The sequence below is a fragment of the Monomorium pharaonis genome, chromosome 9 (assembly GCF_013373865.1).
Source record: "Monomorium pharaonis isolate MP-MQ-018 chromosome 9, ASM1337386v2, whole genome shotgun sequence".
Taxonomy (NCBI): Eukaryota; Metazoa; Arthropoda; class Insecta; order Hymenoptera; family Formicidae; genus Monomorium; species Monomorium pharaonis.
In genome coordinates this window covers 3,535,893-3,553,953 of record NC_050475.1, presented here as the reverse complement: position 1 = coordinate 3,553,953, position 18,061 = coordinate 3,535,893, and the positions used below count along the sequence as shown (strand labels likewise).

The window sequence follows — 18,061 nt, the reverse complement described above, 5'->3', positions numbered from 1 at the left end:
TAAAAAAAAGATTTTATATAGAAAAAAACCATGGATGTATAAACTGTGGGTTTTTATTTCTTTAATTATCAAAGCACATTATATTTTTATCAGTATTCAGTGAAATATTTAGTTGCTGAAAGTTAAGAGAGGCTCGTTTAAAAGAATTAGCTTAATGTCACGACTTTTCTCTAGTCAATTAACCCTTTCACAATGCATGACAATGCATATGCACAAAAAGTTGTGCCACCAGTGTGTAATAACATGCGCATCTTGAAAGAATTGATTTATTCTTTCGTGATTTTTATTGAAGTGGATTTTCTAACGTTTTTGAAGTTGCTGAATCCAAACATAATATCAAAAATTCAAAATTCAAAAATAATTTTAGTAGCTTAATAATTCGAATACATTTTATTCCATTATTTTTCTCCATTATTCAATATTTACTATAATGCAGATATAATTTTCTAACAAATTTCCAACAAGAGAACTTTGTGAACCTGAAAATTCAGATTTTCATAGAACTTGGCATAAATGTAGAAGAGGTAAATATAAGAATTTAAAAGTTTTCAGTTGCTGCTAAAAGAATTTAAAAGAATAAAACTGTTTAAAAGTAAAAAAACGTTTCTTTTTTCAATATATTTCGTAAATTAAACAAAAATACCTTTTATAATATAAATCTCTGTGTCATGTAACTGTGCTATTTATTTTCTGAAAACAAGTTTTTTGAGGAAAATAAATTATACATGTCTCGTTCTTCAAAACAGTGCAATAAGTAATCTCAGAATTGTCACAGCGCGTTGCAAGTAACATCAATCTGGCTTAGCGCTTAATTATTTCATATTAAAAGTAGTAAAAGTCACATAAAAGTTTGACTAGAAGAATATTGAGAACCAGATAGACATTCGAGACAACACTCGAGGACGAGTTTACATCTTTTTCTATATGATGATATGCGATGACTTTTCTGTTGCCGAGATTTTGAATAGGTCTATAATTAAACTTTAACGGGCCATGGCTGCCTTTCACTTGTCTGAAAACGTTCATCTACAAGTAAATTGAGTAATAATAATAATAATAATAATAATAATAATAATAATAATAATGATAATAATAAATATACTTATTATAATTTCAGTAGGACAATATTAAATAAAACAATATTGATTTATGACCTCTTGAAAAATAAAATGCATATTAAAATAAATGCTATATATTTTTATGTTCAAGTTACCTGCGCTTCCGAAACTTTAAGTTTCTCAGTCATAACAAACCACAATACAGATTCTTGGCATAAGGGTGTAGTTAAAGATCCCTCGTAATGGTAATACGTCATATGATTCTTTGGTAGAAACGATAAAGGTTTTACTTTATGTCTCATGTGTATTCTCTTTTCAGTCTGATTCGATACTATCTTCGTCGCTTGTACAATCGGCAAGAGATCCAGATTATCATCAGTGCTCAACTAAAAAATTAACTTGTTCATACAAACTTGGAAAAAATTTTAATGCGAAAAAATAACGTGCGTACCAATTCGACTACCAGTCTCATATGCTAATCTAATATTCAATTTATTATATACATGTCACCTGAGAAAGATTTTCTCTCAAACTACTGCTGGTTACTATGATAAACATCACTATATATCACTACATCACTCGGTAGTCAAAGAAAAGTACTTCTTATTTCTTGTATAAATACATTATTACCTCAAATAGAACGGCAACCACAGCAATTCCGTTTGTATAACGCGCAGCTACGCTAACATTCCCATAATTTCTCATGTAATGCACTAAATGCAATTCCAATGTGTCGCGTAAACCGTCCACAGTATGCTCTGCGCTCCAATGAAAATGCATTTGCTCTAGATCATAAAACATTGTCAGATTTCCGTCACTAAGAAAAGGTGGCATACCATTTACTCGAATTTCCACTATAAAAAAATTGTAATTAGAGAATGTATAAAAGTACACGAGCAACATAATTGTATTATCGTAAATATATGTGAACTCCTACTGGCTTCAATTCGATGTCATATTAAAAATTTTGTTTATGTTAAATGTGCAATTAAAATGCTAATTAGAACAGTAATATATTATAATCTATTTACTTACCAGAATGCCCATTATTGGTAAATGTGGCAGGAAACGCGACATCATATCGGTTAAATTTAAGAGCACCGAGATCAATTATTATTACATCTTTCGTTACGATATTAATCGGCGATTGTTTTTGTCCCGTTGTACATATTCCTCGCCAGTTTTCTGGTCCTAAGTAATCATTTATAAACTCCAGTAATCCACATGTAGATAGTTTCAAATTCAAAGTTGTGTTGTTATTAAATCATTAATGATTTAAACGTAAGTTTTATATTAGCTAAGATCAGAAAAATTGTACCTATTACATTACACCTATTACATGCTTATTGTGAATAAAATTTCTCAAACGTTAATATTGAAATCATATGACATCTCATAGTTTCACGATCAATTTTATCAATTAGTATTCATGTTTCTTTGTATAATCTCAGATAATCTATCTACCATTAACACAAGAATATTATGTTGCATAATTAAGATTTCTGCTAATGCTAACAAAATAGAAAGATAATAAAACATATATAATTTTGTACTTGATCTGAAAGACCTAATATTAATAATTTTTATTTTCCTCTATTTTATTCTACTTGTTTCTAAAAAGTTTTAAAATTTAACTTTTAGAAACATTTTATGTCAAGCTTTGCAATACACAATCAAAGAATATGTGATATTAATGTTTCAACTGTGAATAAATATACATGGATAGCGTGTAAAATTTTTGTCATATATTTACCATTTTCCCCCGAATATTCCCACTGATATGCTTTTAATGGTTGCAGACCTGTAATTATACAATATTCATTAGTCATTTATTTGGACTAAAAGTATTCAATAAATAATTCTACTAGAAATAAACTTTTAAAAACATAGTTTAAAAGCATATAAAACGCAACAATTAACAAATGATTATTAACAAATTATATAACAAATATTATAAGCGTTATTAACAAATGGTTAAAATAGAATTAATCAAGTTAACTTTGTACATTTAAATAAACTCTATAATCGTAAACAATAATTTCACATCGTACTATTTAAAAAAATTTTTTTTAATATCTAAAAATAATCCTAAAAAAATTTTTTCCAGATTTTTAATAAAAATTTACATTATTAGGTAGGATAGATTAAGGCAAATCGGATTACAGAATAAATCTGAATAAATAAAGATTAAGAACATATTCGTTATATTCTGGTTGAAGTTTTTATTCTGGCACGCGAGTTACTTCATCCCTTTTCCGCAGCATTTCAAATCATAAACCTAGAAACCTTATCAATCCAACAATCTTGAATTGATTCTCTTCGGTCTATACTACATTATTAAGATACAAATAATTGTGCTAATATTATAAAAAAATACAAATTTTAATTTTAAAAAAGTAAAATAAATCAACTTTCAGGCATATTAATGCCAATATTAAAGCATTTGAATAGTATTACAATAATTATGATTATCACTAAAGTTAATATTACATAAACTAAAAGGCGTATAATGAGATAATACATTCCTATTAGTAATCTCCATAATTAACAACCTTAATACTTTGGTTTTGTTATTTCGATTTATCCTAATCCGGTTACTCAGTTTCAGCACTACATGCAAAACAGTTTAAATGAGGCAAATTGCGGAGAAACGTGAACACTAATAGTAATCTAAAGCCGCGGCTGACCTCGCAATATTAATTTGACATCGCAGTATTAATTTGAGTTCGCAGGAATTCTTAATAAAATATAATTATTTCTACGTCATTGCCACACGAACGGTTCACCATACCGCGAGCCTGATCATCCCATTGGGCCTAAAAAGTAATTGAACGCAGACGACAGGAAATAAAATTGACCTTATTGACCGCTCGAACAATGATGAATTTGTTCGCACTTATTTCTAATATCATTCTCGTTGGGGCCAAAAAGAAAGCAACTTACGAGAAATACAAATATAATAAAGCGATTGTTTCGCGAAAGCCGTACATGCGACCGTTAATTACACCATGACAATCGGCCGGATAAACGGCGGCGCTTTCAGCGTACCCAGCAGCAACAACGGCCGAATCATTCAAATGACTCGCAGATTTTAATGAACATAATGTACACTTCCGCTGCGGGGATAGGGAGTAAAATCAGCGATGTAGTTTTCGAACTTCTACCGTACTTCTACAGTCGCAGCTGTGGAGGGGATATAGAACTTATAAGGGCAAGAATCAATCGTATTAAAGAATCAATGAGTGCTCAGTGATTCTTTCGTAAAACTGGTTAAACGGTATACGAGTTTCATTTGTAATTAGAAATAAGCTTTTAACAGTTTGATAACTATATTCACGTTCAACAAATCGAAAACAATTTTCGTGCACTTCTTTTGTTGAAAAGTACATAACTTGGTGCTCTTCATATTAATTAAATTAATTACTTTTCTCAAAAAATATATTGCAACACAATTTAAAAAAATTTTTTTATTTTTTAAGTTTGGTTTCTTTTCGAAATCAATATTGCAATTGCGTTGCTTGTACGGAGCAACGACGTCATCATGCGTAAAAGCAATCAACCGAGTAAAATTAAATTCGCGAACAAAATATCGAAATCTTAAATTTAGACACGCAGTATGCGTTCATCAACTAATCGATCAAAGTATTCGAGCAGCAGGTGAGTGTAAACACAGCTACCATTGTTATATTGCATCTCACACACGCTTAAAATAAGTTATTGTTAGTCTTTCGTACATGCACAAAAGTTATATGTTTATACAATAGAATAAAGCAAAGTGGACTTCATTGATTTAAAAGAAATGTATCTTTTTTTTATTTTAAAACAATATATAATAAAAAAGTCAATTTTTAAACAAGCTAGTTTCTCTTAGTTGTTAAAATTAAATCTGAATTATATGTTATGTATATTATAACAATAAACAAGCTCATCTTTTTATTGGCTTACAAGAGTTTCATCAAATGTGATTATGTCTGTTAGCGATATGAGAGAGACGAAAAACAAATTAAAAATGGATTTATATGTTAAATTAACTATTAATATTTTAATATTAAATTAAATATTAATAACTTCATATAATTATTGTAAGTTTTAAACGACATTTTGTGCTTGTGTTTTACGATAAGATAATATATGTATTTATAATTATATGTTTTAATTTTTTTCTTTCTTACAACAATGTTTTATTACATTTTTTATCTCTGTTCTTCTATTTCTCTTATGTTTAATACTTAAAATATTGCATATACGTATAACTTATGTGTTTTAAAGATTAAATTTTTTTCTTCTTCAAAATTTGCTTTAAAACCTTGTAATAATCTCTTTAAAAACTTGTAATAATCATGATAAAAAAACCAAACTAAAAAAAATCAAATTTTTTACTCGTATAAAACAATATTAGTGTGACTATCAGCAGATAACTTAAATCTATTTTCACATATAATGCAATTTATTACTGAAATACAACTTGGATGACGATCGTCAAACTGAAGTAGCAGACTGATTCTAGAAAATTCCGCATCGAAGTTAATGTATCCAACCGTATCGTTCCTTTGATACTTTACCGTAAGAGATTCAAGAAAGAATAAATTATACTGTTTTTACAAATTGGCACCGCTAAATAAATCAATAAATAAATGTATGTCTGTGTGTACACACGAGTACATGTATAAGAATTTATATTTATTTGTCAAAAGCTATATAAATGAAATAAACAATTTTGTGTATCGTTTAATACGTTGGTAAATGATAAAATAAGCACGTTTGAAAAAAAATAACATTTATTTTTCCGCGTCAGATATTTTAAAAATTAACTGTTCAATTTTTCCAAAAAAGTAAAAAAGATACCTAGTAAATGCATCTTGATATAAAATATATAAAAAATTCTTTCGTAATATTTATAATTATTTAAAAAATTACTTTTCTAAAAAAAAAAAAAATAAAACGGCGCAAGTGTACGTGTGCCTTCCGTATAAAAGATATGATTTCAAAAACTAACTAGCGCTAATTTATAGTTAAATTTAATATAATTATTATCTTTTTTAATTTATTGTACTTCTATAATAGTAAGCACCAAACTTTAAGAATAATTTATTTAAGTTGTACAATACTTATACTTCCATATTATTCTGCCACTTGTTTTTGTTAGATATTTTAAATCAGTTTTATACAACAGCCTTCAAACCAAACAAACGTACAAAAAAATGGATACACCCGAGTCGCATTAAGGCACATAAATTAATTACAAAATAAAAAAAAATATTGAAATTATTCAACATTTTGATTTAATAGCTTTATGTTATAACTCGATATTAACTAGATAATAATTTCCAAAATTTTCAGGAAATTATTACAAAATAATATATATTAATTATATATTATTAAATACTATCTAATAATAATATTATTATATATATATTATTATATTAAAATATTTTAATAATAATAAAATGCTTTAATAATAATAAAATCAAATATTTGAAATACACTAGTTTAAAGTTCACAATATATTTAAGAAACAACTAAATAATTTTAAAAGAAAAAAGATTTGTTTGTTTACCCACTTTTTCAATTATATCAACATTTTCTCTAGATAATTCGTTAGACGAAATAACAAAAAAGTAATCACGGATGAATATCAGTTATGAAGCAAACACAGTAAAAGGACACTCATCTAAAAGAGCGATTAGGTAGCAGAGACGCATCCCAGGGAATCACGTGGGCGATTGCGATGGGTGACATATGAGCGCGATGACGATGAGTGTACGCTGATGAACGCAACGTAAATCTAACTGGACTCTCGGATAACACCGAGATTATACTAGCTGTCGCATGAGATTTAGTGTGTATACCGACCAGGTGATAGTGATCATAATATGCAACGTAGACTATCGGTAAACCAACCGACTAGTCTGATTATTAACGCATTCGAAGGATACAACGTGTATTTATTATCCTTTTTAATCAATTAATTCATGTGGATTATTTTCTTTTAGAAATAATCTAATGCATTTATTTATCTATACTGAATGATCGTAATTCAAGCGAACGTTGCAGTGATTCACTCGTTGACTGATAAATGGGCACTTTTATCTGACTGATATTGATATGTATTGACTGATAAATGTATAAATTGCTATTACGAATAAAATTGCATTTTCTGAGACAAATTAAAACGATGAAAAATTAGAAGGTAATAAATATTACTAGATCTATATTTTTCACCAATTGAGACTTCTTGCACTTTTTCTTTCGTTTTTTTTTTTTTCTCCAAACCAATACATTTTTTTCACATTAAATGTATCACACATTAAAAAGTATGACAAAACTCACGTAAAAGAAACTTCAAAATTTGATAACATTTGTTATCTAATAATTAATATTCGTCATATAATTAGAATTTAAAATAAATGAGTAAGATATTGCATTTCCGTTGCTAATATAAATGCACAATGCCGTCATTATACACTAGCCAAAACGATCAATTGAGTAAAATTATATTCGCGCGAACAAGACACGGTCCAAATCTTAAATTAGACACACAGTTTATATGTTTATCAACTATCGACTAAAGTATTCGGTCAGCAGGTAAGCTACCGCTATTGTTATATTGCACCTTTCTTACATACGCTCAAAATAAGTCATGGTTAGTCACTCGTACACAAGAATTCTTAGAAGTTATACTTTCATACGATAGAAAGAAGCCTGCAGCAAAATGGAGTTGATTGATTTAAAATATATCATTTTTAGTTTGAAAGTATAATAAAAAAAAATTTATTTTTAAGAGAGCCAATTTTTATCGGTATTAAAATTAATAACACTAAATTTGAATTAAACGTTACAAAAACAATGAATAAGCCAATCTTTTTATTAGCTTATGGACTAAAGTTTTATTGAACGTAATTATGTCTTTAGAAATTTAGGGAGGAGAAAAACAAAATAAAAACAAATTTTATTGTATTAAATTCATCAATTTTGAATACGCGGACAAAAGTAACATAATAATATTAACATAAAAAATTAATTATTATTGTTAATTTAAATGAGATTTTGTACGAATTTTGCAATAAAATTACACATATTCATGTTTTACATACACATATTTTATTATATATGCATTAATTTTTTCCTTTTTCTCTTTTAGAGTCAGTTGTTCCAACTTCTTGGTAAACTTACCTATTAAATAAATATGTGTCTGTCTTTATTTATTAAAAAAAAAATAAAGATACACACATGCTCACCCGATAAGTAAGTTTACCAAGAAATTTAAACCGGTCCTTACAAAAATAAAAATTATATAATTATATATTTTATTGGTCTATTCTATTTTATTTCTCTGTCACTTATTTTTAATATTTTAAACATTATATATGTGCTAACTTATGTTTGTGTTTATAAATTATAAGTTTTTAACACCTTCCTACAAACTGATATCAATTATAAAAGAAAACCAAACTTGAAAAATCGTAAAATAATTTACCTGTGCAAAGTGATATCAATGTGACTAACAAAGGATGGACTAAATCCATTTCACATAAGATGCACCTATCATTTACCGAGATACAACTTGGACGACGATCATCGTTCAACTGATGTACTTGGCAGATTTCTCGCCGAAGCAAACGTATCCAACCCCCGCATTACCGAATCAAACTCGTGCAAAACTGCAGCCTCGATCAGTCGATTTGAGAACCACAAGTGCGCTTAAGTGAATTTTTCACGAATTCAGCATTTTCTCTTCTACAAAAGAAAAAAAGAATACAAGACAAATAAAGATTTACAAATAATCACGTTTGCGATTGTGTATTTTGTCCAACAGCATAAAATTGAAATTGACTTTTGAATTTCCTAAAGAATTATGTAATTTTATAATTGTTTCAAATATACTATTTAAACATGTTCATCATATGAACACTAACAAAGAAACGGAATCATTTCAACCAGAAGTTTTTTTTTAATTACAGAAGATCTGTGTCTGTGCTTCATTTTGTAATAACGATAAACCGAGATTCTGAAATTAGCTGATCGAAAATTTATTTTACTATCGCTTTACTCTTTGAGATTATAAATAGTTTTATAATAAAATTTTTCTTCTCTTAAAAACTTTGTTTCCTTATCTTATTTTTATCTTTAGATATGTTTACTCAACAAAAATTAATTTTAATTGAAATACTGTTTAGGAGATTGAAGTAGTTCTCGAATGTGTGTCAAGAGTCCAAATTACTAACAATAAGTTTAGATATTTTTAGGCTGACATAAAATCAGGTCTCTCGTAATACGTTTGCTCCGTTTCTCGTAATAGTTAATAAGTAATAATAATGGATTAAATGTAATATAGATTATATAGTTATTACGTATATATATATCAAAATATGTAACATTTGCTTATGAAGTATCTCGTTTATCTAATCAATATAAACTCATAAATTTTTAATAGCAATTATTTTAACAAATATAAAAATGTTTAAACCTCTAATGGGTAAAATTAAAAAATTTTCTGTAAGAATGCATCCATTAAAGTTAAAACAAGTATATGTACTCGCGGGCAGCAACATTAAATTTTTGCATTCATGTGATGTCACGTATTAATTTTGAGAAATAATTCAACAAACGAGAACTCTCCCCCTTTCACGGATAATGCGGTTTATTATGTCACATGATTCTTTCTATTTCCCCCTACCAATGTACATAAAGTTATTTAAAATACTAATAATTATAATAAACTACGATGTCAAGGCTGTTTTCATATTACATAATAATGTATTAAAACCTTTTTTTAAATAGTATTTCAAAATTGGTACCATAAAAACAAGTCACGATAAGTTAAGATAAAAATAAGAAATTTCTTTACAATTCTTTTATCAATCGTATCGATAATATAACTTCCAATAAAATAACGCATATTATTTGTAATTTTTTATAAAGTGCCTTTTTTAATTGAAAAAAGTTGTTTCTTAGTGTTGTATCGCGGCATATTATTTGGCAACAGTCACTACCATACATAACTATTTCAAGTTCTATGTACTATTTCAAGTTCTGTGTTCCTTCAAATTTAGCGAACACAGTTTGTATAGGCTGATAAAAATAGTAAACTCGAATTAGTTGCAAGTGTAATCGTTTCATAACATAGCTACTTTTTCATATAAAATTGTCGCACATACATTAATTTATATAACATAAAAATATCCCAATATTACAATATCGTATTTTCTATCAAATTTTAAATTATCAACATTCACAAAATTTTTACGAAAATTTTTTCTAAAAAATTATTTAAACTGTACATTTTAAAATTCTACGTAAATAAATACTGAATTAACTCGTTAATCAGTAATTCACGTTGTATTTTTTATTGAATAATAGACTGGCAGCCTATCAAATCATATTTATTGAATAATAACATGTTTTTTTTGGAGCTTGGAGAATCTAAATCCATCGTAAACAATTTATTAGATGCATGAGTGGCTAATCTGGCTTCAAAATCGAAAGTTTGAAATTAAAAATGTAAACTCTGACGTTGCGGATTATCCTCGTAAAGTCGTACTGAAACAACGCTAGATCTCAAGCCTAGTCACAATCTGTAGGGGGAGTAATGCACGAGAGTGAAGTAGCGTGGTAGAGAATCATATGATTCAACAAAAGTAGAGAAACAGAGTCGGACAGACAGTGAAATCTCGAAGGAAGAAACGAGCAGCAAGCGACGAGGCGTTCCGACCAGAAATAGAAAAGCGGTACGAGGAGAGTCGCTGAGTATCAGCCAAGGTAGTGTTCCATGTGAGTCTCTTCGAGCCGAATCGGATTCGGTAGTTCGTGTCGAAACATGCCACGCGGCGTCTCATTGAGATCCTCTCTGAGGAGCCGAGATTCATCCTCAACGTCGACCGGGGTCGATCCTCGGGAACGCGTCAAGGATTGTTGTCGGAAGTTAGTGGCTTTCATGTGCACCCAGGTTGGCGTGGGCGGTCTGGTAGTGGGCTATGCCATTGTGGGTGCCTTTGGCTTCATAATGATCGAGACTCAGGAAGATCCGTCGGCGCCAGTGTGCACGCAAGAGTATATTCGTCGAGAATACGCTGATGAATTGTGGTTTAGCACCGCTAGCAATCAGTCGGTAAACGTATTCAATCAGACCGCCTTCTACGTGGTGGCCAATAGTATTCTGCAACGTTATCAAGAAAATATTACTAACAGCACGCGACAGAAACTAAACTGCAACGGCCTAAAGCCTACCGATATCTGGTCGTTCCCCGCAGCATTAATGTTCTGCCTCTCAGTGTTCACTATGATCGGTTATGGCAGCCTGGTGCCAAAAACTCAGACGGGTAAAGGCGCCACGGTGATCTACGCCGTGCTGGGCATTCCACTGTACGTGCTCTATTTCCTGAACATGGGTAAGGTGCTCGCGCAGACCTTCAAGTGGCTGTACACGCGATTGCACGAGTGCACCGGACAACGGAAACCTGGTCAGAGGATTATCGTCCCCTCGACCGCTTGCCTCTGGGTGATATTCGGTTATGTAGTCGCTGGTTCGATCATGTTCGCCGAGTGGGAAAAGTGGGACTATTTGGATAGTACTTACTTCTGCGTCACTTCACTCTGTAAGATCGGTATGGGTGACCTAGTTCCAGGCTGGAGCCGACAAGACTCTATGGAAGACAGCCAGACGAAACTCATCATAAACTTTGTGTATTTGCTGCTCGGTATGGGCCTGATAGCCATGTGCTACAATCTGATGAAGGAGGAAGTATGTGTAAAAGCTCGAGAACTCAAGGAACAGCTGAATCAAGCAATAGACGTTATGCATTATAAATTAATGAAGTGTTGTAAAACAGAACCTATGGATTAAGAAATCGAAAAAGGATTAACGGGATACATTATCGAAACTGTGACTAAAATCTATCATAAAAAATGCAAAAATAATAATAAAATCATAACTCATAAGAATTTTATCAAAGAAAAGATCTTTCTTTATAATTAATCGATACATGATTGTTAAATTACTGAAAGTTACACAAAATAAAATTGTCGAGTAAATATTCTAATTTTTATCAAATATTATGTACAACTAAAATATATTTACAATTTTTGTTACATTATAATATTAATTATTGATTGCTAAAATAATAAGATCATTAGTATTTTGATTTTATAAATCTAAATAAAGATTAAACTCTAAATTCAATGCGCACTCAATAATGCGCTTAGAAGTTTGTGTGGTGTGTGTGTGTGTGTGTTCATGAAATACAGATTGCTAATTATATCAATAGCTGTATCAATAAGATTTTTGATACATTCGTAAAATCGTATCAGACCGTATCACATCACCTATAATCTGAATCATTGAAATGTGTTTGAGATGACGTGTAAGTTTACATACTGATTATTAAAAATATCGGTCACTCATTGAATTCTTGTGACATTTGCGTTCCATGGAAACATGTCGTTGAAATATAAAAACTTCTTATATCTTATATATCTATACTAATCGTACTTTAAAAAGTTATAAAACGTGATTTCTTACAAAATTTAAGATCAAAATTTATATAAATATATATCTAAAATGGCTTATTTTCAAAAATCTAAATATTAAAAAAAATTAAAGTTAAAAGAAAACGTTTATTTTTTCAAAAAATCCTGAAAACCATTTGGATTATTTTCAATTTATTCAAATATACATAAAATTTCATTAAAATATATTTTCTTTGAAGCCGATTTAGACATATAGTCATATAAAATTTTTGTCAATTATAAATTATAAGAAATCATCTCGTAAAATTCTTTAGAATACTTAACACGTGATCACTCTGTATAGTATCATAGAATTATCAATACTTTTCTAAGAATAATAATATAAAGATTGTAAAATAATAAATATGCTAGTCAGATTTTTTAAAAAAGAATACTAACTTTTACAATGCATTTAATTAATAATTCATATAACACTTTTATTTTAATATTAAATAAAATTGTATTTTATATTATAAGTAATCATTAACAATTATATTTTTTATTATAAATAAAATAAATGTAAGTAAGAGTTATTACACGAAAATTTGTAAAAGGCGCGAGGTTATAATAGTTTTATTGTCATAAAAGCATATTATATTCTGACGACAAATGTATTGTAGATTAATGCGCCCATATGGCTTTTGCTTACGTTTAATTTATTGCGAATTTGAAGACAGGAATTTATGAAGCTCCTGAAGTATCTGAATTATGAACGTAGACACAGTTATGCGAGGATATATTGATCTGATACTGGACATGTCAACATAATTGCGTTACCGATTACCAAGAGTATAGTCACTCTGCTAATTTATTGATCATGATAATGTTTAGTACAGTAAATTAATGAGGCTGCAATGGCCTCGCCGATAAAAACGATGCACAAATATAGATAATTTATTATACGTATTATTATATTATATTATACATTCCACAAAATTATTTATACATGATTGTGAAAAAAAATCTATTAAAAAAATAAAACCCACATTATTTTAATGCGTGATTTTATTTTTGTAACTACGTGTTGTTTTAAAAAAACTGAGAAAACGTTGCATTTTATTTGCCATAAAAAATAATGCATTTTAAAATATTAATATTATAATTAATATTTTATTTAAATGTACTATATTGCAAATCTATACTAATACTGTACTATATTTTATTCTATTTCTGTATATATATTTTTTTCTTGTAAAAAGATATTTATGAAGTCGAGAGAGAGAGAGAGAGAGAGAGAGAGCCAGGGCCTATTATTAACAAATCATTAATTTCATTGATTCTAATGCAGTATAATTAGAAAGTTTAATCCCTTTGTCTAACGTACTATTCAGCTTGCATGCTTACATCGTATATACCTATGTCTGCCTTGAAATAATAATCCAGTGCGATCACAGAAATAACCCAACCCGAAACTGTCATGATTCTCTGTGAGTCACTGGTTTCACTGCAAATGGTTAACGGAGCAATCTACACAATCCTAACTTACATAATTTCTCAGTGTACCATATGTCTTGAAGAAAAATTGAAATCTTATTTGCTAAATATGGATACAATTTATTAGACCTTTTGTATGTAATGCTATAAATGACATTAAATTAAATTTTTCCTTGTGCTGTTCATAAAGGATTCTCATAAATTAATTATAATAAATAATTATCTATCTCATAAATTTATTATGATAAATGATTATCAATCTCATAAATTCATTCATTGATGATCGGTTTCATAAATCAGGCAAAAATTTATTATAACAAACTCTATAATGTTATCACTCTGGCATATGTATAATTGTACTGTAACTGATAACAGTACTTCAACTATATTTCTTCTGGTAAGTGTGACTTGTTGAAATAGAAGCGTATAGAAAATCGTGGAGTTCCTACTTTATCCGCCTTCAATAAGATCATGTAACGTAACAGTGATACAAATGCACTTATTGAGCACGGATAAGTGATGTTTTAATAACTAACTTTAAGTTCTTCCATTTAATTTTTGAATATTATTATAAAAAATAGGTATTATTATTAAAAAAGAGAGAATGTGCTTTTTTAATAAAAAATAAAAATTTAGTAAAAAAATTATGTCTATGTAAAACTTCAAAACTAAAATTCTTGATATACGAAACTTCGGCATCACTCTTAACATTATATAAATTGTAATTAGATTTCGTACGCTTTTATAATGTAAACAATAAAAAATAATTTTATAAATTTAAGATTTGCTTTAAATATTTAAAATACCCTTAAATATATATTTTCTATTTCCAAAAAAGTTGTCAAGTATTATTGGGGAAAAAAAAAATACTTTTGTGATGAGTAGCATAAAAGTATTTTGGTTAAAAAAAATTTGTAAGATTTAACAAATTATTAGGATTATGCAAATTGCAAAAAGTAATGGTTTTAATTAGCTAGCTTTTCTAGCTAATAAATTAAAATTTTTATACAGTTCAATCGCGGTATCGATATCCAATAAAATTCAAAGTAATGCTGCAGTATTATTCTAGTACAATGTGCAATGCATTGAATAACTACAAATAATATAATAATATTGTTATGTGTTATAAGTATATAGCTCACAATTAATTTCCAGTAGCAACTTAGCTAGTTAAATTAATTAGTAGAAATTTATTTGTTAACGTTATAATCAAGTTGGTTATTATATAACCAACGTATAATAGTTATTTTTGTTACTATTATATTTCGTTAAATTCTAAGATAATTACGTACATATATATTATATATATGTATATTAAAAATAACAAACTAGGCATATAAATCTAAAAGCAAAACTTAGAAAAAACATTTAGAAAAGTTTATGTAAAAGAATATAGCATACAGTACAAAATACTATCATATTTATCACAATACAATTGCAGATGTTTAAAATGTCAATGTCACACTTTCAAGAATCAAAGAATGTTAAATAACAATCAAATCAATCACGTTCGAAATCCCTTGTGCATCGGAAAATGCACAAGGGAGTTACCTAAATGACAAGTTGGCACCGTCGTCGAATTGTTGAAATTTGCAGTGTGGGTCCTTGCAAGCGTCCAAGCTTACTGGTGCAATTTGTCGGGTTGCCCTCACTTGGCATCTGAATGCAAGCAGACTGCAGTTCTCCAGGATTGCCGAATCACTACGGAATGCTGTCTTCGTTGGTCGTTCTTCGCTGTACATGAACTATATGCTTATAGAGATATGCGAAGAGCCCTAGCCCAGTAATATCAGCAAAGTGGACAATCACGGACACATTGCGGTACCAATCAGTTGAACATTATGTAATCAATGAAACCACAGCTAAACACACTCGTAATCATGTATCTTTTTAAAAGTTTAATGCATAATATATAATTGTATGATTATTGTACGTATTTTTCACAAGATATGATATATTCTCTTACATTATAATTCTATCTTCTTTCTTTCCAAATTAAATTTTAAATCATAACTAATTAATGGCATATTCGGTTCGATGCACCAGTGCGCACTAGTGCGCCCTCGTTTCGCATTCTGTTGTCTTGTATTCAGAATGGGAAACACTAAACTGCATTAAACGAGAGCGCACTCAATGCGTACTAGTGCAATCCAATCGCATTCGTAATAAATAATACTTGCAGTATTTTAACGTTAATTAGATTTAAACAATTTAATTAGTAATGTGACTATATGTATCACATAATAAAAATAATACATAAACAGAAATAGAATTATAAAACAATATATAACTAATAAATTTTTTATAAAGCATTTTATTTTTTAATTAAAATTATAATTAGAAGTTTCTGCTTCATCAAAACATAATTATATCTCTCTTTCGTAAAACAAGATTTCTAAATTCACGCTGACTGAATTTTAATGATCTGTGATCTTTTCCGAGTAAATTTAATCAAATATTTCCTAATTCCGTGCTAGACGCAAAATGAACTCAATTAAATCGACTATTCAATCCTCCCGTTCAATTAAATTTAATGCAGTAAAAGTAAGTATAAAGTAAAAATAACAAGAAGCCGTTATTTATCAGAAAACATAATGTATTTCATCATTTATTTAAAAAAAAAAGCGGTCTCAAGAGGAATTAATTAAGAATTCCGCCGCGCAAAGGTCGAGAGATTGAAAAAAGTTAGATACCATTGACCGACATCGCGATGGCGAAGAAATATGTTTACGCTAAACTACAAAATTTTATTTGTAGGAGCACATATTGACAAAGATATTTTCTTCTTTGCCGAAGTTTGAAGGCAGACACCTGAATCAACATCGAGCGCAGCGCACTTTCCCGCGGAAGCAACTCGCATTTTGCGAGCCCGCTGTTGATTCTGACAGATTTGCCCGAAAGAGCTGTCAAACAAAACTCGAAACTTTCAGGGAAGATTCTACTTGAGTAAACGAAACAATGCTGAATCTTCTCTATATATTACACAGTGAGTACAACAAGATTATCATAGAATCTGCAATGTCTGCACAATAATTATTTATAATCTCATAATTAATAATAAATGTAGAGAAATTTATTCCATTTGCGTAGAATACGGAAATTTTATTAAATTTTCAGTAATTTTATAGTTCTTATTAATAAATTTTTCTGTCACTTCCAAGACTCGACATCATGGATTACGATCTACAAACTCATCGGTAAAAGGGATACCCCTCTGTGGTTTCGGAGAAAGCCGGATCACAGTTTGGAAATTCTATAGCGATAACTCGATTTAAACTGAGAGTCAACTCCTGCCGCTGAAACATCGCGAACTGCGTCGGACTTGAAATTAATAGTAACTTCTGTGCTCGCGAGCGTATCCGCTGAGTGCTTTGACTACATATACGAAGCAAAATCTCGACGGTAATACGGAGGTAATTTCCATCGAGGACACTTTGACTCCAATCAAGTTTGTGTGCCGGGAACGAGCTAGCTTAAAATTCTGTCGTCTTGAATAATCTAACTTTTATCAGGTCATCGAGCGTTTCTTGAAAAATATTCAATGGTTATTCTTGTGCGTTCTTCAAAGCATATATACTTACAGTGTAGCTTTTGCATTATACATAATAAAAAACAATTTTATTAAACTGTTAAAATAATTATGTAAAACGTTCAAGCATAAGTAATGCTGCAAAAATTTGACTTCAGACAATCTAGTAACTAGCTTTAAGTATGTATGCTACGTAATTATTTTGTCAAATATTTTCAGATTTATTTCTAGTTTTTTAGATATTAGATTTTAGAAATTTGTTGATACTTTAGCAAAATTTGTTTTTCTAATAATTAGAAGCCTTTATGGTTTAAACAAAATTGTTGTTTTATTTAATTCTTAATTAGTATCCTTTTATGCCGCACAGTTTTACGCTTTGTGAAAAATGAGAAACCAACTGTAAAATATCCAACATGTTTTCCTTCCAAATCTCGAACAACAGTTGCTATATTTTACTTAATTCGGACGTACAACTACAAAAGTATAGTCGGTTCTTTTACCGACAGATTTATTCCTGTTTCACGTCACGTTTGCG

At 29.2% G+C, this 18,061-nt stretch overlaps 2 protein-coding genes and 1 long non-coding RNA gene across 6 annotated transcripts; 2 read left to right on the top strand and 1 right to left on the bottom strand.

Moving 5' to 3' along the window:
* Positions 1-375: 375 nt before the first annotated feature.
* Positions 376-15,754, bottom strand: LOC105832872 (putative carbonic anhydrase 3). 4 transcript variants are annotated; one of them, XR_004964602.1, is made up of 7 exons: positions 15,568-15,754; positions 2,812-2,859; positions 2,094-2,249; positions 1,689-1,912; positions 1,214-1,444; positions 644-1,026; positions 376-479 (listed from the first exon to the last, which is right to left on the bottom strand). XR_004964602.1 is itself a non-coding variant. In XM_028193085.2 (6 exons), exons 1-6 carry the CDS (start codon positions 15,737-15,739, stop codon positions 823-825), a joined length of 1,035 nt encoding a protein of 344 aa, XP_028048886.1. In that variant the 5' UTR covers positions 15,740-15,754; the 3' UTR covers positions 376-822. The 4 variants fall into 4 exon arrangements, 3 of the variants coding, with proteins under 3 accessions (XP_028048886.1, XP_012529629.1, XP_028048887.1); XM_028193085.2 differs by having other exon boundaries at positions 376-1,026; XM_012674175.3 differs by lacking the exons at positions 376-479; positions 15,568-15,754 and adding an exon at positions 8,536-8,739 and having other exon boundaries at positions 586-1,026.
* LOC114255163 lies at positions 2,866-8,035 on the top strand. The gene is made up of 2 exons (XR_003626445.2): positions 2,866-4,715; positions 6,649-8,035. It is a non-coding gene; the product is annotated as an uncharacterized LOC114255163 (long non-coding RNA).
* On the top strand, positions 8,934-12,076 carry LOC105832871 (TWiK family of potassium channels protein 18). The gene has a single exon (XM_012674174.3). It carries the CDS (start codon positions 10,876-10,878, stop codon positions 11,899-11,901), a length of 1,026 nt encoding a protein of 341 aa, XP_012529628.1. The 5' UTR covers positions 8,934-10,875; the 3' UTR covers positions 11,902-12,076.
* Positions 15,755-18,061: the final 2,307 nt, after the last annotated feature.